Here is a 22721-nt window from a genome sequence, read left to right as displayed (position 1 = left end):
ACGGGAACCTTGGTTGTCCTGGAGGTGACACCGGCACTCAGCTATTGGTGGTCACACCAGCAGCCGGCTCTTGGCAGAACCCGTCTCTGCTCATATCTCATCGCCCCCCCCACCGTCTCGTGTGTTAACGGGTCCTGCTCCTCCTCCCTCCCCGTGGAGTTTCTTCTAGATCTAAAGAATTTGGATTTCGTGCTCAAAAATTAATAAAAAAAAGAATAATGTCCGGCATCGCAATGAGCAAGTTGGTGGTGGCCTTACTGGGGGTCCTCTTCGTGGGGATGCTCTCGGCCATCATCGCTCTGTCAGTAGTCTACTCCAACGAGGTGAACGCCAACAAAGAGCCAGCTGCCCCTGTGCCCACCGAGAAGACAACTCCGAAGCCCTCCGACATTACAACTGAGAAGCCAACTGCGAGACCTAGCGGGAAGCCAACAGCACCACCAAGCGAGAAGCCCACTCCAACGATGCACCCCGGACCTTGGAACAACATTCGCCTCCCTAAGAACATGGTGCCCATCAGCTACAAGGTGAAGCTCTGGCCAAAGCTAGAACCGGACCCCGTCACCAAACTCTACACGTTCAGCGGCGACTCGACCGTCGAGTTCCAGTGCCTGGTCCCAACGGACTTCGTCATCATCCACAGCAACAAACTCAACTACACCGCGAAGGGTGGCCACTTGGCTCTTCTCACAGACTCCTCGGGGAACAATCTGGAGGTGACAAGCTCCTGGCTGGAGCCCAAGAACCAGTACCTGGTGCTGGAGCTGAAGGCTCCGCTGCAGAAGGATGCGACCTACACGATGGCCACCGAGTTCGTGGGCGAGCTGGCCGATGACCTCGCGGGCTTCTACCGCAGCGAGTACACGGAGGGTGGAGTTCGCAAGTACGTGTGTGTGTGTGTACGTGTGTGTACGTGTGTGTGTGCGTGTGTGTGCGGCCGGATTTATACTCACAGGGAATGTAGGGGTGGAGGATGTAGTCCCCGGTAGGGGGTTCTAGCCCCCCTCAACATGGAAAACTGGGGGGGGGGGGTTGATGCCAGAAACATAAAACACTTTAAGCCCCATTCAATTGTTTAACTGCACACCCATTCAAAATCCTGTGCACAAGGAGAGAAAAGCAAATTAACACTAAGATGTGTAATTAGAATTTGACCACATTTTTGTTGGTTACTGGTACATCATTACACTCATACAAACTAAAAAAGATTAGGTTAATAAATGTTACGTACGAAAAAGCTAATAACATCATCGACCAATGGACAAAAAAACTTGATGAAGGTGCGGTTTAAAAAAACAAAGAATTATGTAATCAGAGGTGCGGATTCCAACTTGTAACCTTAGCGCAGTGAACGAAGGTAACTGGCACCCTCGGAGTCAGCCGTCCCACCCCACCCCATTTTCCCGTGCACACCACCCAGCACCTTCACATCACACTAACACGGGGAAACTACACTCGTACACATACGACACAACCCTCACGCATTTAAATAGCCACGAGACCCAGACAGGGATCGTGAGATTATGAGACCGATCATATTCACCTCTGGCCATGCTGTAATTGTTCGCACCTGTAATTGACACACAGCCAAGTTGGTGGTCACTCGCCATCAGTGCAAGGTGTTGAACACTAAGGCTGCTTGGCACGTCGCTCCTGCACACCCTTACACCTGCATTGGTACGCACCGCATTTGTTTTTAAGTGTGCATGGGAAAAATTATGGTTATATCAGTAAAGGTGGAACCAACTCCGAATGTTAGTGATGATATCAGCTCAATTTCCAGCAGTGTGATGGACTCGAGGATAGATGGCGACAGTGTGTAGAGCCCTTCATCCATCAGTGGATAGACAATGGCTAATTATGGTTATAAAGACTGCCACCACCGTCTCGGTGCTACATGTAGGCTACTGCTAATGTTCAGAATTTTTCCAGTCTCGAAAAGGGGTAGGAAGTGGACAAAACGTACACACAATCTACCATGGAAGCACAAAATGAATCATATCAGTTGCTCTCCAAAAGTACGGCTTCGAGTTCGATATTCAATGTTACTAATCCGTGCTGCGCGTTCTTCTGCCCGTTATTCTGCCCACTCCCATCACTGCCTCCATGCTGTTCCATCCTCACTGATGATATCGCACCACTACACTCTCCTTGCCCCTCACAGGGTTGTGGCCACCACGCAGATGCAGCCCACGGACGCACGCAAGGCCTTCCCGTGCTTCGACGAGCCGGCCATGAAGGCTACGTTTGACGTGACGATTATTCACAAACCCGAGCACAAGGCCATCTCAAACATGCCCATAATAGGTGAGAGACCCCACGATTACCATTATTGTCATGCTCATCCAGTGGCCTTGCTATTGAGTGTGCAGGTGGTGAAACTGCACCAGGGGAAAAGTGCTCGGCTATGAAGAGGGAGGGATATTAAGGGGGCCCCATTTCATGTCTTGAACCAGGGCCCATTCCAACCCAGCAGCACGACCCTGTCCACCATTATCTTATTCACAAGGGAACCTAGTATATGAACAAAGTGTGGCCATTGGTTGTGCAGTGGACTTGGGCAATCCACGTTCTTTTTCTGTCTTTATGTTCACAATGTAGACTTATTGCGGGAATGATAACAATCAACGGCGGGCCCGGCATCTGGCAAGGCTTTAAGTTTCAGTATGAAATTTCCATAACGAAACATGATTCTCAAAAGCCTTTTCAGTTGTGCGCACACTTGAGAGGTCTGAGCCTAGAGGTTGTGGCAACGCAGCCATTGAAGAATGTCAGTTAAAGGCTTACAATGTCACTTCCAGATCATTGCCTCATGTTGCATGCAGATTCTGCTTACAGTAGGTCTGATTGGAAGTCAAAATGCAGTACTTTGTGCTTTTGTTCTAGACAGCAAAATTGGAATATAGGTAAAAAACTGCAAACAATTATCACGACAAAATGAAATTGTTTCAATAATAGGAAAAAAGTTCCTGTCATCATGCACCAGTCACTGATTTCTTTTCCCAAAGTCCACGAGAGCACTGGACCAATTTTAAAAGCTGTCCTGGACTCACGGTAACATTTTGGAAAGTTTAAACGAGTTCAGTTTAAATTTCGATTTAAAACTTTCGTGACTGCAGGGATTCATCTTCTTGGTTCTTTCGGTAAAGTCACGTAGAAGGGAAATAATAAAATAATAAAACATAATAAAATACAATTTTCACGACGTTTCGGCCACAACGCAAGCAGCCGTCCTCAGGTGAAGAACAGGTCTGTCGAAAAGACAGCGTCAGACGCTGCCTTTCCGACAGACGAGTTCAGTTTAAATTCACGGAGATGCAGAGCTGGTTTATATCGGTGATGGTCCATCAATTGGCTTCCAACTTTGATGATGACACTATTATACATTTCCAGATGAAAAAAACATCACAGTTGAGACAACTACCTGGAGAGAAACCACGTTCAACACAACTCTCAAGATGTCCACCTACCTGCTGGCCTTCATCGTGTGCGAATTTACTTACATCGAGAAAATAGAAAACGGCACACAGGTGTGTATTGAACATTTCCTCGACTGCAATCACATACTCTATGGCTAAAACCCTGTCTGTGGCTTGTCCCAAGATGCAGAAAAAACCCAGCGAGGCTTAGTTGCTGTGAGCTGGGTAAGTAAAGGGGTAGGAGCGAGAACATTATGCCCGTTGTCAAAATTCTTTCTCCATCACGTTCCTTGACCCCAACAGGAATTTCTAACTATCTATGCCTAACTAGATGGCTAGTGGACAACGGCACAAATAAAGATACACCTTTCTTTATCCCACAAAGGTCAAAGATCCAAAAGCAGAAAAACTATTTAGATTCTAACTAACATTGTCCAGGTACAAATCCCATTATGGGAGAAACAGCGTTTGTCTGCCACGTGTTTCATTAACCGCACACAAGATGAGATCAATCGAGGCAACATACGCACATGATCCTCTTGTGATAATGTATCACTCAGTCCACTGCCATGAGGTCCCACTGGATTCGCCAAACTTGCATTGCATGTTAACCTATAGCCTAAGGAGACAGTGGTGTCTCTCAACATCTACAAATTGTGCTTAGTCGATAAACGAGACACAAATCATTGGCTAACGTCACTCTTATCACGCGCGCGTGTGTGTGTGTGTGTGCAGATTCGCATCTGGGCACGGCCGCAGGCGGTGGACGATGGCCAGGCAGACTATGCCCTCAATATCACCGGCAACATTCTCAACTTCTTTGCGGATTACTACAAAGTGGCCTACCCGCTTCCCAAGTCTGGTAGGCACCTAACTGCCACGATGTGTGTGCACCAACTCAGGGTGCTTCTCAAACTCCAGTCCTCACGGACAACCATCGCCAGTGCTCCAATGGTGCAATGTATGCCGAGTGAGATTGATTGCCTGGTGGTGGTGTGTGACTTGGGGTAGGATTGTTGTACGACTGTTGTACGAGTTGGGGTCGTCTTGTGCAGTATTTTACTGATGACCACATGGCTGTGCAGTCTATATGCTGGGTACTGCTAATAGAACATACTATAAAATCACACACAGTATATAAAGTAATTGCCCAGTGCTGGATAACGTTTAATGCATGACCAGACGTTGCATTGCCACACTAGGGCTTACCTTGTATGCAGTGCAGAAAGTTCAATTGGACTGTGCTACACACTACAACATCTGTGCTCCCCACATTCACCAAGGTGGACTGCCCAGTGTGGTAACATTTGGTACAAAGATAATCCCCACGACGTGCAACCAGGAGCTGACTGACCAAATTTGGGCAATGAGGCAACTCACCAGGCCAAAGCCAGGCAGTGGTGGTGCATGCCTATAATCCAGCACCGTGGAGGCGAGAGGTATGATGGCTCACACGAGTGTTGCGAAACTCCCTCGCCCGGCGTGCCGAGGTGCCGTTACCCTGGCTTTCCTGCAAAAGGCGGTTCAGCAAAACGCGGAGGAATTTCAAATCCCTTCTGTGTGGGCTAGAGTATTGCCCCCTCGCACGTGCGGGTTTTCACCGGGTGCTCTGGTTTTCTCCCACGTGTGGAACAACTTATTAATTGGATGAAAACATATTAATTGTATATGTAGAGGACAACAGAGCTTGAGCGAGTGTCGTTGGTTTATTTATTGCTCACCCAGGATAGGCCGTATTAGAAAAAATAAAAGCTTTTGTTCACAGGTTACCCCAGGGGGTATAGGATTGGAGAAAAAAAATACACAATGCTATCGAAAATCTTAGTACAGAATGTAATTGAAAACTGCAAATATAACAAAAAACAAATGGAAACTTACTCTAATTTGATATTCAGCATTAGTGTTCTCGCATTTTTAAATGAAAAAAAACACTAATGGATATGCATTCTCCAGAACGAAAAAAAATCACCATCAAAAAACTTCATTGCCTCGCTGCCTTCTAGCTCGCATGTGTTCCTCAGCAATTGTGATAATCAATTTGCATGAACGACACTATATAACACTAAATAAAACTTACAATAATCTTAACCATGATCGTATTCACGTCCCGAGTCGACGAATGCCGCACATGACTGTTGTAAATTCACATCCTCTTCTGACGAGTTCTAACTCCTGCTCGCTCGGCGGCTCACAAATCTCGGCTGTCCGTGCACCTCAGACCAGATCGCGCTGCCGGACTTTGCCGCCGGCGCGATGGAGAACTGGGGCCTGGTGACGTACCGCGAGACGGCGCTGCTGTACGACCCGGTGCAGTCGTCCAACGGCAACAAGGAGCGGGTGGCTTCGGTCGTGGCGCATGAGCTGGCGCATCAGGTACCGCACACAGGCACTGTGGTGAACAACGCTGCTGTTCTTAGAGACTGCTGCTTCCAAATAGCTTCGTACATTATCCGGCCCCGGATAACATCAGTGGAGAGTGACGTCTGAATCAGTCTTGGACAGCCTACCTTGCCAACCCCGCACTGACTCAGTATGAAGAATGGTCAAACCCCATGACCGACACAGCAAGGGGAGGCCTTCATCCAAGAGTGGATGGACAATGGGCTGTACTGTATAATACTATCCATAACTAGAGGTGAAATCAAATTAACACAAATGGCAATAAAAATAAACGTTTACATAAATGTATCCTAACTCCGAGGGATATTTTTACCGCAACACGGGCGCTGTGGTGCACAACGCTGCTGCTGCTGCTCTCAAAAAGAGACCGCTGCTTCCAAGCCAGCTTCGTTCGTTTTCAGGCGAAGGCTAACATTAATGGAGAGTGACGTTTGAATTGGTCCTGGGCAGCCTGCCTTGGCAAAGCACGCTATTATGTATTTATTTGTGAATGTTTTTACACACTTAGAGCACCAGCTACACAGGAACAATAGGCCGCACTGACCCAGCATGAACAATGGTCTTACCATTGTTCATCCAAGGGCGAACGGACAATGGGTTGTACATTAGAATACTATCCGTAACTTTGACAGCAATTTGACACAAACGGCAATACAAAGTAAAGTGCTACATAAATGTATTCTAATTTATTTGATTAAAAAAATACACGTGGGTAGCTAAGAGTTAAGCTGTGGGGTTGCGGTGAAAAAGACACTGGAGGCTCTTGAAATCTGTCAGAAATTGACATTTTTAGAAATGAAAATCCTTTAGTGTGCAACTATGTGCATAATGCAAAACTGGAATAGATCATATTATTTGGGTCTTTCGGTAATGTAACGTAGATAGGAATATATCATGTTGCAGGCAAATTAAATATTTAAAGGGCTTCGACCACTCGAACAAACCTTTTTTGCTATCTTAACTCCCAGGTCATTAATTTCCCATTACACAGGTCATGGCAGAGGTAGATAGCTTTTAAAAAAACTTTCATTGATTCAACAAAAAGCTGAGTTTAAACAAATTCAGTTCAATTTCACTTCGATGTTGAGGCAGGCGATTACAAAAATGTTGACCTTCAATCCATATGTCTCATGGCAGCAGTGTTTGCAGATTTGAGGTCGTGCTAACCCAGCTCATAGTTTGCGGACCAATAATCTGAAATGTCCATCACCAAGCCTTCACAGGGGTGTACTCAACTTGGCACACTACGTATCATAATTTTATTCCCACCTCTATGCTTTTGGAACCGCACATTGATGGGCCTGACCTTTGGTGAAAGACATTCAACATACTGACATAAATAATATAGACTGTGATAACATGCATATGTTTTATGTTCACCGCTGAATGCAGTGGTTCGGGAATCTGGTCACGCTGAAATGGTGGAACGACCTCTGGCTCAACGAGGGCTTTGCCAGCTACGTGGAGTATCTGGGAGCAGACTATGCCGAGCCAACTTGGGAATTGGTAACTCACGATCTTGACAGTCTACTCACATCATCTATATTTATCTTATGTTTGTTCATTTTCACGGAACGATTCGTCTCTATTGCACACGCTAGATAATGGCCCATGGCATCTGAGTAATATTTAATTCATGATCATCAAATTTACATGTAAAATTTTCAGCAATGGAATCTTGCCAGATTAAGTGTAGAACCACAATTATTGTGCCGCTTTTTTGGGGGTCATTGGCTGAAACCATTAACTCACGACACTTCCAAATCCAGTGTAACCACAGGCAGATGCCTGACTTTGAACCCACGATCATCTCAGCAATGCTCGCTCAATGATCTAAAATCTGACCTCTGATCCACCCAGCCACCTCATCAGCATTCCCTATTATTTGCATGAAAGTATACTCAAGAGTTGAGTTTATCACCTGAAAATGCCAACATACCTCGAGTATGAGACATTTTTTGCAAATTATGAGAACGTGACAAGGTGCAAGCATATGTAGAGACATTGTCTTTTGAAGTGCTTGTAAAATTTAGCGCAAGAGTTCATACTCTTAGGTTTTTTTCGGTAAAGTCACGTAGGTAAAAAATTAAATTAAAAGTTAATCAAAGTAATAATGGGAATAAAATAAAATAATAAATCACGACGTTTCGGAGGCAACACAAGTCTCCGTCATCAGGTGGGACCGTCACAGCTACGGACACTTGTGTTGCTTCCGAAACGTCGTGATTTATTATTTTATTTTATTTCCATGATTACTTTTATTAACTTTTAATTTTATTTTTTACCTACGTGACTTTACCGAAAAAACCTAAGAGTATGAATCCTTGCAGTCACGAAAGCTTCAAATCTAGAATTAGCGCAAGAGGTTTGGGAAAAAACAGTGTTTCCTCTGTCTTCTCTGATGGTCTGTCGCATGAGAAAAAAAATGAAAGGGAATAAAAACCTGCACAGTGTTTCCACTCAGAAATGACGAACATCATTCGTTCCCCCTTTGCAACAAACAGAAAGATCTCTTCGTGATGTCGGACCTGCACCGCGTGTTTTCCACGGACAGCCTAGTCTCCTCTCACCCCCTATCTTCTGCTGAAAAGGACATCAACACACCGGGAGAAATCAATGAGCTTTTCGACTCCATCTCCTACAGCAAGGTAGTGGAGCAGTCACACTCATCCATGCGGCCTTCCGATAACTGCAAAACAACTTCAAGACCTAAAGTGACGGCTGTTTTTGTACATCCTTACCTCGGCCCATGAGCACACCTCCGATTTGCGCGGTTGGCTACGTACGGCGCGAAAGAAGTTCAACATACATACCACATGATGCATGGTACCAAGGTACCAATTATATGAATAATATTAATAATTAAATTAACTTTATGGCGGAAACCCGGGGTCCCATAAGCCCCCGGCTCTCGCATAAACTGCGTTGCGCCGTCATTTTATGTCTGTCGAAGGCGAACGACACAGCAATCTATTCCTCTCGACGAGCTCAACACGATGCGCTCATCAAAGTTTCAAAGTTTTGTTTTTTCTGCGCATTCTTGCTCGCTGCTGCGCTTGGACGACATGACAACAGAATGATCTGTGCCAGGCGGGTCGCGGCGTTTATGTGCGCGGTGGGACAGAGTCGCCAAAAATAAATTACGATTTTGACTTCCGTTTATTCGGGACCCTGGGGGTCCCGCCATAAGGTTCAAATACCTGTTAAAATCAAGTAATTACGCATGGTTATATTTGATACCTATCCTGGATATTACGCAAAAACTGCTTTGGTGATGGTGCCACCTAAACAACACTGCGGAGAGAGGCAAGGGGAGATATCAACTATCCTTTCCTCGTTCCTGTCTCAAGAACTTGCGCACAAAGTTCGGTGTTGTGAGGTGAAGAGGGCTAGGGGTTGAATAAGATGGGAGGGAACCTGATCTGTCGACCTTCCATTGGTCAGATAACTTATGCACAATACCTTTTAATCACCGGGCGTATAAGTAGGGCTTTAACAATTTTCAATGCAATCAACTGTCATGATTTAGGGTTGAGTTTTTATTTTTAAATCAAATATTTTATTATCATTGTCGTCAATTTAGTGGTCTTAAGTTGCTGGAGGGAATATGTGACTTTATTACATACAGCAATTAAATCATATTGATTTTATGCAAGTATTATGAACTTAAGATAGAGTAATTGGTGAATGTATGCAACATGAATGTGTGGGCTTTTAAAGATTTAGATCAGTGGATGTACCCAAATGTATTTAATTATTCAGTGTTGTGTATATGCTTGAGATTATAATGTCTGGTGTTTTTTCAACCCTTTGAGCCTATGTGACAGACATCTCCCGTCCATTTGACCTGCTGCCTTGTTCTGTGTTCCTTCTTTCTAATTTCAGGGGGGATCTGTGCTCCGTATGTTGTCATCATTCCTCACTGAGCCTGTGTTTGTAGAAGGACTAAACGTAAGTCTATCATCAACACCAAAGGGTCCTTCAATTTCCAGACGATAATTCGTTCTTGAAAAGTTCAGCAACATTCGCATGACGTATGTGCATGTTCAATATGTGATGTCTACACCACGTGTTTATGGGTGCTTCGCATGTGTGCACGCAGACTTACCTCCTAGCTCACCAGCTCAGCAATGCAGCGGTGGATGACCTGTGGGTTCACCAGCAGAAGGTAAAGAGTGACACTGGCACAGCGATGCGCACGCAAACAGCTATCCTTGACAGGCCCTACTGTCTGCAACAAAGTGAGAATAGCGTCCAAGAAGAGGCGGCCAAGCGGCCGTGGTATTGAACAGCACCTTAAGTACTTTTTGGTTCTTTCGGTAAAGTCACGTAGGTAGAAAAATAATAGATCACGACGTTTCGATCGCAACGCAAGCAATCGTCATCAGGCTTGATGACGATTTCTTGCATTGTGATCGAAACAATAGATCACGACAGTTCTAGGCCTGATGAAGATTGCTTGCGTTGCGATCGAAACGTCGTGATCTATTATTTTTACTACCTACGTGACTTTACCGAAATAACCAAAGAGTATGGATTCCTGCAGTCACGAAAGCTTCAAATCAAGATTGCACCTTAAGTGTTCAACCAACGTATCCTAGATCATGGTTTCAATCCCGGGAATTGCACTCAACATAAAAATCACGTGAGGTAGTCGAGTAGCTTAGAGGTAAGAGCAGCGCCATTGAGATGCTGGGCTTTCATCCAGGCACCCAACTGTAATTAAATCAGGCTCTCAAATGTAGTAAGTTGATGGTGTAAGCCCATTTTCTTGGTTCTTTCGGTAAAGTCACGTAGAAGGGAAATAATAAAATAATAAAAATAAAACATAATAAAATAATTCTCACGACGTTTCGGCCACAACGTAAGCAGCCGTCCTCAGGTGAAGACCAGGTCCCTTCTACGTGACTTTACCGAAAGAACCAAGAAGACGAATCCCTGCAGTCACGAAAGCTTTAAATCGAAAGGTGTAAGCCCAGTTGCTAAATGACGGCACACACAAAAAAACTATCACGTAAAATTTAGCTCTGCAATTAATGGACCATTTTCTAGCTCAAAGAAATCAGTTTTACCGTCATGCAATGAACATTACTCCAAGTAGGAAGATGGGTAGGAGTGCGCTGCTATTTACTGTGTGGAACAGAGATCACTTGAAGGGATTGCAGAGGTCGCTCTCTGATGTCTGCTTCCATGATCCATTCTCTACAAGAGCAGGGGTTAACTTTACAAGTGTCGTGAGATCTGGTACAAAGAAGTTGATGAAGGTGAGGTGTGGTGGCATCAAAACATTATCCCAGACATTTCTCTTGGTCCTCAGTTTCATTGACTAGAATAGTAGCCCTCATTTCAACTTATTTCTCAATCACAATGCACACGAATGTGATTTATTTGACTGGATAGTTGGCCAACCGCAAATGTCCGATTGTCGGTGCAGGCGGTGGACAATAACAACGTGAACCTCCCAAAAACGGTGAAAGAGATCATGGACACATGGACGCTCCAGATGGGCTACCCTGTGATCAAGCTCGATACGAGCAACGGCAAGGTCACCCAGAACCACTTCCTGATCGACCCCGAAGCGGTCGTTGAGCGGCCATCGCCCTTCAAGTGAGTATCCCCCTGTACCTCCTGCTCACAGGATGAACACATTGTACAATGAACCTCAGACAACACCTGAGTCAGTTTGCAAGAATCGGTGCTTGTGTTGCCCGTATTTTCTTAGCGCGCAACACTGAAACAGTACAGGTGTCCCTTGATTTACGGAAGGGATGCGTTCTTCAAAAAAATCGCGTAAAACTAAATTTTGTGAATCGGAATAAGCTTTTCTCATTAATTTAATACGAAAAATTAGGGACGTGTTTCACAGTCATTCCAACTCTACTCCTACATCTACAAATATACACCAATGTTACTTTTCACAATACAACAATTATAAAGAACAGAAAGATGAAAGCGATGGAATAATCATTTAAAAAATTTTTTTTACCTTTTCTGGGAACTCACCAAAAGATCTGCATGTTGGAATGACTGGCAAGGTGATGTGGAGGCGTTACTGTTGCCCTGTAGGGATATCGTGACGCTCTCGCAGATAGATGACGCAGCCTTCCGAGTGGTTCTTGTTTGGTCTCATGGCACGTGTCGTGTGAAACTTCGTGAACGTAGCCATTCGATTTGGTCAATCGAAAAGTGCCCATAATTTGTCAATTCTGTTCTTTGCGAAATTTTGTAAACTGACCGTTCGAAAATCGAGGAATACCTGTAGAGTATTCTGTGGATGGAGTTGGAGTGGTGGCACATGACGCTGTGAATATGTGCTACAACCGGAGGTCTGAGTCCCTGCCATGGCTACCATAAGGAGGAGATATATGAATCAGTCCTAAACCCCTCTGCCTCACCAACCCACACTGACCAGCGTGGTGAACTATGGTCAAACAACGTCCATGGCTGACAACTTGGGGAGGCCTTCATCTAGCAGTGGATTGACAAAGGGATACACATTCATAGACATCAAATATCCTTTTTCATCATAATCCTCTGGTGTAAACCATCTTGTTTTAGGATGGTCCTAAGTTTCAAAATGTTAAATTTACCTACAATGGGTATTTTGAAATGAAAAAAAAACTTCTCCAATGGGAGAAGTAAATTAAATATATCACTGAGAATATATCCAGTATTAAGACATTTGAAAAAAGTAATGTTCTGTAACAACTGAATTGCGAGTAAAATATTATAACAACCAATGTTTCTACAGTTACCTGTGGAATGTGCCCATCACATGGAAGAAGGATGGACCCATTAACACTGTGTGGTTACTGGGAGTTAAAGGTAAGCACTTGTCTATCATGTTTCGGTTTTTTTTGTCAATATTCTTTGACACGGATTGAGTAATTAATAGTTTGTCAAATGCAAGTCATGCTAATTTAAAAAAAAATTGTTCTGTAATTGTTTATCAAGTAACTATTACAACGTGTGAGCCAGTTCTACTTTCAACGTTTAAATGTTTGAAACATGTGTATGGAGAAACACTTGCTGCGCAGTCACTTTCATTTTCCCATTCAATCATTCAGTTGTGACTTTATCAAACTGCAAGCAGCAATATATCTCTGGTCCCTGTTACCCATGTCCTTGTTGCAACTCATTGGTTCCTGCATGACGTCAGATGCTATATTTCCCGACCTACAAAGTGCTGACAAATGGGTCCTGCTCAACATTGATGAAGTTGGATACTACCGCGTCAACTACGATGTTGCCAACTGGAATCGCCTGCTGAATCAGCTGCAAACTGACCTCGCAGTACGTGAATTAAGCACAATAATAACACTTCATTTTCTATATCGTCGTCATTCATGCCAACAGCATCCCACAACGATGTACATTAATTATATTTAAGGACCAAATCCCATACACAAAGTTGGTTACACATGGTGCAAAAAAAGCCCAACACACACCTACACACCAAGCAAATGATAACCCTTATTACCAAGCAAAATTAAAAATGAGTAAACAAATTACCAAATGGCACCAAAACAAAAAGCACAAATAACAAAAAAAGGTATAAAAATAAAGAAATTAGTCCATTAAGTCTCAACTTCACAGACCACAATCCCACCGTCCCAACCAAGCCAGGAAACCTTTACAGGAGGGCACGGTGGAGTGCCAAGATTTTACGACAAATATAGATCAAAACAGATTCAATGTATTTGTAGAAACATTTGACAATCCGCTGTTGGATGAACGCCTCCCGATGCTGTGCTGGTCATGAGAGTTATTTCACCATACTGCACCATGCTGCTCAGTGTGGTTTTGTGAAGGCAGGGAGAATAAACGTGGGAGCACTGAGTACAGTACACCAATGGGTGTTACAGCACTGTCCTCTGCTACCCAAAACGTAACCCTGCAGCAGCCTATAAGAAGCTGCTGTGCAAGGTGGTCACTATGCACAGATATGGCGCATTACGTTTGATCTTGCCATCGGCATTAAATCGGGTTATCTTTGTATCTATATATATGAAAGGGAAATGTAGGAATATGTGTGTCTGTTCGAAATGTTTAGTATACTTCCCGACATGCAACAAACTTGAAATTTGGTATGTGGGTAACTTCCAGACTGTACACAATGCAACAAGTATAAAAATAGACTTTTGTATTTTGGGGGGGCGGGGCGCAATAATGGATATATTTTGCACGGCAAGTGAGCGGTGACGTCACATCTGTGATGTCACCCGCATGCGGCAGCGTCACGCAGTGTGCCTGCTGACGTCACGCATCCTTCCCCCCAACCATCCGCGTAGGCCGTGTATTAATCCAAGACAAGAATCCAAGTCTCGGGCGAAGCCGGGTAGTAAAGCTCGTAGATTCATATCAATTATAGAGAAAACATCTTCATAGCTTCAACATATCTCCCAACAATCTCAATTCGTTAATTAGATCTGTTAACACGCTCCTCACACACAGCCAGTGTGCTTTACTTACAACATTCGATGATGCGTAAACAGAGATAATTGGTATATCGTGGATGTTTTGACCGACGCAAGTGCTCTATGACAAGGAAAAAAATCCATTCGAGCTGTATACATGGATCATACAAAAGCCTATTGACAATGGTATATATAAAAAATGCAAAAATACAGAGGAATGGTCACGTTTATGAGGAACTCTTCTGAGCTGTACTTGACATTTCAAAACCGATTGCATTTGATTGTTTTCAGATGATACCCGTGATCAACAGAGCACAAATCATCGACGATGCCTTCAACTTGGCCAGGTGAGAACAACAACGAGGTCACAGGAAGCCCAGCTGCAGCACATAAAGCTGCATCATAAACCTGTACATATCACGTCAACGTTATCAGCCATAATCTATTCACTGATGATTAAAGGCCTCCAAGATATTGCCATCTCTTATAACGAAGGATGGAGAGCTGTAGGCTTGGAACTGCACTTAGAGACAGAAACAGGGACACGTGCATGAGAGAACATATGCAAGTAGACATCATATTGACTTCATAAATGTACTTGGGCTTCGGGCAGGACACTTTATTATGAGAAGGGAAGGTGGGCAACGGAAGAGACTGGTGACAGAATGGCAGCCAAAGAAGCGAAGAGTCCTGAGAGAAAGGCCCACTCAGAGATGGAGCGATGAGCTCAGTTCGGCAGATGGAGCAAAGGCCATGGATGTTCGATCCCCCCAAAAAAGCATAATTTTCAAACTACAAGCAAACCTAATCCAGAATATGATTTCATTGTCCTCTTCCTCCTACCCACCCACTTCAGGGCGAAACACATAGACGTGGAGCTGGCCCTGAACACCACACTCTACCTGGTCAATGAGCGCAAGTACCAGCCCTGGCAGGCGACCATCTCCAGCATTTCCTACTTCAAGCAGATGCTTGACCGCTCTGCAGTATTCGGGAACATGCAGGTACAAACACACGCAAACATCTTTAATGCCGATGCAAGCATCAGCGCAGGTACAACACGTTAACATGTGTGACAGATAGCAATTTTGTACGTAGTATTGAATAAGTACTAAATCATACTAAAAGCATCTCGATAATTTGATCCATATTTTTCTTCTTGGTTCTTTCGGTAAAGTCACGTAGAAGGGAAATAATAAAATAATACAAATTAAACATAATAAAATAATTCTCACGACGTTTCGGCCACAACGCAAGCAGCCGTCCTCAGGTAAAGAACAGGTCTGTCGGAAAGACAGCGTCTGAATGAACACCACCAGGCTTGGAAGCGTATATTTAAGTTGGGTTGGAGGGGGAAGAGCGCCTTGACAAAGGAATTATTATTTCTCTTCTACGTGACTTTACCGAAAGAACCAAGAAGATGAATCCCTGCATCATCGAAAATTTATCCATATTTGTAAATGGTAACAGCCAGCCTATCCAGCTGTTTCTAAATGTGTGTTTTTAAGTCGACTTTGAATGTTGCGTCTCAATCCGTATGCAGAAATACATCCTTCAGCAAGTCATACCACTATACAATTACTACAATGACCTTGTGAGCAACAACTGGAACGATGTCCCAGCAGGGCATGCCGACCAGTGAGTTGCAAACCTCTCAGCCATATTCGCAAACAATACACTCAAGCATGCAAGTCTGGTAGCAACATACAAAAAAGAAACAACATTTGAATTATAAATACAGGTGTTAAGACATTCAACTACAGGTGTTTGAACATTATAACACCTGTCTTTATGCCAGAAAATGCTAATCCTTTTTTATCATTCAATAAGCTGATACTGGCAAAAGGGTCCCATAGAGATACAAACTTTGTTTGAAACATGAAAATGAATATTAATTTACAGGTATAACATGAATTTCTACCTGTGGTGTCAGATGTAGCGTATACTATTGCACTTCAGAGTTCGGTTCTGAAGATGGAAACAAGGTGACTAGACACTGTGTATTGACTACTAATATATATTACAGGACTTATCTTCCAATATATGGGCGCTGTGATAATTGTTCCCCAATAACTTTGCTTTAAATACGTAAACAGTTTCACCTATAAATTATAACCAATGTCAAAAGTTAGTTTGAACTGCCAAAAATATATCTCTCTCGTTCATAATCGTAACTGGAAATGTCTGTGTGCAATGCTTGACCCGACATGCTTTTCACTTCCTGAAACAACTGACGTGCAGGTATAACCAAGTCAACGCCATCTCGCTCGCGTGCTCCTACAACCATCTCCCCTGTGAGATGAAGGCATCCGAAATATATAAAGCTTGGATGGAAAATCCTGCCAATTATATGTAAGCCGTCCAACACTCACAGAGCTTTCTTTCTTCCTTATTTGTAATTGCAAACAAGTCCGATTGTATTTCATTTGTTGACAAGCATGCTGCTTGTCACATTGTTTATCTTGGTTCTTTCGGTAAAGTCACGTAGAAGGGAAATTATAAAATAATAAAAATAAAACATAATTTACTATTATTATTTTATGAATTTTTATTACTATTTTATTATTTCCCTTCTACGTGACTTTACCGAAAGAACCAAGAAGATGAATCCCTGCAGTCACGAAAGCTTTAAATCAACATTGTTTTTCATTAACACAACACGGACAAAGTGGGCTCATAAAACTTTAAAACGTAATTGAATGTGTTGAGAGCAGGAGGAGTTGGACATGATACTGAAAGAGTAATTCCGGATATTACACAAACAATCTGGTGATATCACCCACCACTTAGTGATAAAATGAGACCACAATGTTGGCATGGTAATTTTATAAATTTCGTGGCCAAGGTGTGGGAAAAATGGTCATGGAACAAAAGTCGGTGCCCCATCTCCATAAAAGAAGAATAAAATATATAGTGTGTTTATACTTGTTTATAACAAAAGAACGGCTAAAATAACCAATAATAAGTTAAAAAAATATGTGCGCCAAGTGACGAAATTCAGCCAAGTTTTTTGGCATATTGAATCGATTCGGATTGAAGAGGTTCAAATTTAAATCAAAATATGGGTCACCCGGGTCAGTTAGAGAAAGCCATATTGCCCTCCCGCAAAACGCTTTTTGTTTTGACAGCTACCGGTCGGCTTCTGTACTGACAATTGAAAACTCCCGAAGGCAAACGCACCTTGCAATTAATTACACAATACATACATGCGTGCGTGCGTACTGCATGTGCATGATTTTTCCTGACGCGTTCTCTTTTTTTCTGTATGTGCCCACTCGGCCGCGGTGTGCAGTATCCACGCGAACCTCAAGTCGACGGTTTACTGCGCGGCGATTGCCGCGGGTGGGCAGGCGGAGTGGGACTTTGGTTGGAAGATGTTCAAGGAGACGTCGCTCGCCACGGAGGCCGATAAACTCCGGGATGCACTGGCTTGCAGCAAGCAGACCTGGATCCTGAACAGGTGCTGCCAACATACGCGTAGATTCTTCTGACGTCTCTCGGAATCGTTTAACACATTCCTGCGGAGGGAGCTGGTAGGAACGTTGGGTTGCTCGGTCAATGGCCAGGGTCAACGGCGGCGTGGTGTATTCCGCAAATATGCCCGACTGTGAGGGCGGGCACAAGCCGGCGTGAGTAGGTCAAACGTTGAGTTTTATAAGGGCACCACGGGGTGACCAGCTCCTCCCCACCCAGCCCCACCCTCCCCACTCAGTCCCTCCCCACCCTCCCCTCCCCACCCAGCCCCTCCATCCCCACCCAGCCCCTCCCTGCACGACGGACACAATAGTCCCCTGTGGGCTGGTGTAACCAGGAGGTTCCTACCAGTATAACTCAGGAAGAGTCAACTAAAAGTGTCATGGCCCAACGCTGTTTTTTTTGTCAAGACAGTGAAGACCAATTTTAAGTTAATTTTGCCAGTAAGGGAACATTTTAGCGTGCAAGAAAGAAAAACAAAGAAAAAACATGCAATGACTTGTACTCTGGAAGTGATACAAGTTACAGTAAATTAACTAGTTCTTAAAATTGGAGAATTATAGCTTTTGCTTGCTCGTCAAGATATCTTTTTGACAATGGTCCTCATGTATTACCAAAAAGTTGTACAATTCCTGAGCTAAAATTCGATCGCAGAAGCAGAGCTGATTAATACAGATGCAAGCATTTTATCCATTGTGGATATTTAATCAATGAAGTTCAATTCAGGAGAAGTACACTTGTGTGCAGCAGTCAGTTGTGCAGATCATCAAATACGAGACACCTATTAGCAAGTGCAGTGTGGGTGTATGCAGAAAGCAGGAAGCTAACATCTGTTTTTACACATTTCGTTTTTGTTTAAATTCATGAAATATGATGTGCTTAGATTATACGATGCTTAGTTAGGGCAAGGTCTTCCAGGCAAAATGAACATGTTATATTCATGAACTCTACCCTGATTTAAAGTTAACAATAAATTCCGTACATTAAAAATTAAACAAAATAACAGGAGTGATAGTGCGTACGTTTGAAAGTAAACTGCTACCTCATAGATTCTCGTCCTTTTGTGCACTGTGCAGGTATCTGGAGTACACCCTGGACCCCGCAATGATTCGGAAACAGGACGCAACCAATACCATCGTGAGGATTGCCAGCAATGTCGTCGGACAGTCTCTGGCTTGGGACTTTATCCGAGCCAACTGGGAGTACATCTTCACCGAGTAAGTTCAACTTCATGCGCACTGCATCCCACTTTCATTGCCAGACGGGTGTACGGAGATAAAGGCTCGTGCGTTCCTGCTTCACGTGTTGATGTGTGTACGCGTGTCCTCTGATTGGTCGCAGGTACGGAGGAGGCTCCTTTTCCTTTTCACGCCTCATTGAAGGAGTTACGGGACGATTCTCCACAGAATATGAGCTCAAGCAGGTGAGGAAAGCACACGCTCAGCCACAGTGACATGGACTCATGAAATACCCATCAATGTTATTCATTGCGTGAGTGCACGCATATACTGCGCGTATGAGTAGGTACATACACGACATTTTGCCTACGTTGATTCCAGTGTCAGAGTTAACGAGCGTGCAGGTGGTGCAATTGCACAGGGGTCCATGGGCCAAAAGGGAACCAGGTTCCAAGCTATAAGAGAGCAAAAATTGGATATGGGGCCCCATTTTATTCCTTGCACCAGGGTCCATGCCACCGCACTATACAACGCTTTTCGAGTCCCTAATTATCTCCGCCCGACTGAGCTCACCTCTCCCTTCTCGCCTCTGCTCAGCTCGAGCAGTTCAAGGCCGACAACCAGGAAGTCGGCTTCGGGTCCGGAACACGAGCGCTTGAGCAGGCCCTGGAGCGCACCAAGGTCAACATCAAGTGGCGTGCAGACAATGAGAAACGGATTGACGAATGGTTCATCGCCAACATCAGACCATAGGATGACACAAAAAACATTTCACTGCCTGCAATGAGTTTCTATTCTGAGAAGAGAGAATTGCCTTTAAATGGCACTACTGGAAACATGTGCTGTGATTAATTAATTGTTACAAAAATTTCCATCCGGTCTGTAACCTGTAATTGGGTGTAATCCATCACTTGTATATTATTTCAACTTAATATTTCTTCACTGCATCTTAAATGCGTACAACTAAATATACACGATATGAGTAAGAGAACGTCTTTTGTTGCATTTTACTCTGGCCAATGTTCAAGAACTACAAAAGTTAAAATGTCCAAACATGTAAATCAAAATATAATTTTCAGACTGCACATGTGGAATGTTTGTATACTTTAGGTGGTGGTGAAGAAAGCATTTGGTTTCATATAGAAGATCACTTTTGCACACGCAGTATAAGAAGTAAATAAAGGTTTTCATGATGTTTTCCAAGCTTAATAAAGATCATGTCTGATTGATTCATTGTATTACATTTATATAAATGTATTTTAAAATCTCAATGCGTTAATAGTAATTGTGGTTACTGTAATAAAGTAAGTTCATGACTTGGAGAATAACTTCGTTGTTTGATGAAAGTCAATGCATCTGAACTTGAAGACGGTTGTAATTAAAATGTATAATGTGAAAATGACAATTGTACAAATGGCATGCTACATTTCTCAAAAAAGATGATTAGTATAAGGAAACAATACAATACATTTTTAATTCAACTTGAACATTTGTTTTGTCCTGTATTAAAATTAGTGGTGCCCATGGCCAAATGATCTGCAATGTGCCACATCTCATCAGACCTCAAGAGGCTCAGCAGTCAATGAGCCTGGATAGTGCTTGTAGAGGTGACCACAATGGTGTAACACGTAGGGTTTCGCGACCAATATCCATAATAGAGGTTTTTTGGGTGAGATCGCGTAAATATATAAATGTGTCGTTAAAACCGGCCACCACCCGACACAAATACTAAGGGTTGTTACAGATAATGTTGAAGTGGACTTCTCCACAAATCTGGATATCGCCTGATGAAGCTAGTTGTAAATACTGGCGAAACGTACTCAGATTGTAAATGTTGTGGCTTGGCTCTCCAACACACCGGTTAGTGCTGTACTAGTGACGAATTGGCCAGGTTCTGTTTACGTGACAACCCTTGCTAGTTGGCTGTGTCGGGTGGTGGTGGGTTTTAACGACACGTTTATATATTAACGCGATCTAACCCAAAAAACCTCTTGTGTGACCACAATGGTTAAAAAATGGGTGATATAGGCTGCTGTGGGGCTACATCATGGGCAGCAGAGTGCACAGCAGCAGAATAAATTGTTATACTGTACTATCCTTCAAAGTCTATGCACCCCATCTGCACTGACCCACGCCGATAAGTATGGAGACATGATGAAACAATTCTTATATAAAAGAAAAATATAATTTAAATATTTCACCAATAAAATTCCTCGAGATTAAACATCTCATTTCCAAGGGTATCCTATGACTTGAGGTCCTCATTCAGCAGTGTACTTAACAAAGGGAATGCACACATACAACATTATTTGTAACACTCCAAATTAAAAAATATGAACGTTTTGAAAATCGTTTTAATAACTTTCATGTGTCTTCATTGAGTTAATTTCAACAATTACTGATGGCAGGATCCCATATGAATCCTATATACACTTTGAACTTTTCATATGGGGCCATCCATAAATGACGTCACGCGATTTTGGCCGATTTTTGACCCCTCCCTACCCCCCTCGTCACACGGCGTCACAAAAAGTCAGACCCCCCTCAAATATGACGTCACAAAGCTCTGCCCCCCTCCCGTAAACCATATTTCCATTTTGAAAATAAACATGCTTCAAATCACTTTAAACTATTGTCATTGTAGTGCGTATTTAATGTGGCGCTGCACTCTGATGTTGTAGGAGAAAACACGTATTAAAAAGGCGTTGGAAAGTTGAAATTTAGCATAAAATTTACTTGAAATTATTCAACGTCTAACTAAAACTGCAGATGTTCAGAATATTATATTGAAATTCTCTTATAATTCTAAATATTAAAAGTAATTATAACTATAAAAAATACTTGAAACTTTGTAGTAGAACTAAGCAAAATGGAGAGTACAATTATAAGAATCACATATTCATTCCACAGAATGAAAAGCCCTCATTTAAAAAAATGTTTAATAACAATAATAATAAAAAAAATACAAAATCTATGCTTCTCTAGTCTTCCGTGGAGAAGCAAAATGCTCCTTCATGGAATAAAAAAGGTGACCTAAGTAAATTTAAATAATCAAATAGTTAATAATGAAAATTAATCAAAATTAGTGTTGTTATAACGATTTTATTTAATTAAGTAGAACGTGATGTTTATATTTATTTAAAGTTGCGCATTTTGATGTGACGTCACATTTCTCAACCCCCCTCCCCCCCCCTCGTCACACGTCACAAATATCTGACCCCCCTCCCCCCCACTAGGTGCGTGACGTCATTTATGGACGGCCCATATACGACGTATATTTAGGTGGAATGTATGACCTCAGCCTAATAATAGTCACACTTGTGCAATTTATCACCTCAGCCAAGTGATAGCAATGGAATATTTGCGTGAAATGCATTACGTCTTGACTAAGTTGTAGTTGCAAAATGTTATGACATGGTTGGTGTGGCCATTGAATGATAAGATGGGAGTCGAAATTGACGCTGAGGAACTTAATGTGGGTGGAGAAACGGATAGCGGTGCCAGCGATGAATTTGTTAGCAGCTCGTCTGACCGTGGTGAGCAATTAATATGTTAGCAGGAAGCATGCCAGTGGTGAGTTACTGTTCGGTGACAATCAGAATGGCTTTGGATTTAGAATAATGAATTTTATACATGCCGTTTGTGCGTGGAATTATTAACTTCATCGATTATAAATAACTGAAGGATATAAAATTATTATAGTACAATTAATCAACTACTGTGCACATGCACAGAAATCGATCCTCAGAATCAATAGTTTTGATTTACAGAATGTTAACACTAAAATAAGGACGACTTCCGTGCCAATGTAATGGAGAAATACATGCTTGGAA

General features: G+C 42.9%; 1 protein-coding gene across 1 annotated transcript; it reads left to right on the top strand.

Moving 5' to 3' along the window:
- The first annotated feature begins 218 nt into the window (after positions 1-218).
- Positions 219-19797, top strand: LOC144949812 (aminopeptidase N-like). Its single transcript, XM_078879758.1, has 20 exons — positions 219-883; positions 2165-2307; positions 3394-3530; positions 4155-4281; positions 5638-5792; positions 7212-7325; positions 8324-8467; positions 9705-9770; positions 9922-9987; positions 11254-11426; positions 12571-12644; positions 12979-13112; positions 14528-14583; positions 15093-15240; positions 15780-15874; positions 16478-16588; positions 17529-17696; positions 18787-18927; positions 19052-19133; positions 19486-19797. Exons 1-20 carry the CDS (start codon positions 219-221, stop codon positions 19639-19641), a joined length of 2955 nt encoding a protein of 984 aa, XP_078735884.1. The 3' UTR covers positions 19642-19797.
- Positions 19798-22721: the final 2924 nt, after the last annotated feature.

Source organism: Lampetra fluviatilis, chromosome 3 (genome assembly GCF_964198595.1).
Source record: "Lampetra fluviatilis chromosome 3, kcLamFluv1.1, whole genome shotgun sequence".
Classification (NCBI taxonomy): Eukaryota; Metazoa; Chordata; class Hyperoartia; order Petromyzontiformes; family Petromyzontidae; genus Lampetra; species Lampetra fluviatilis.
The sequence above is the reverse complement of the archived record's forward strand: the minus strand, read 5'-3'. Positions and strand labels throughout refer to the sequence as shown.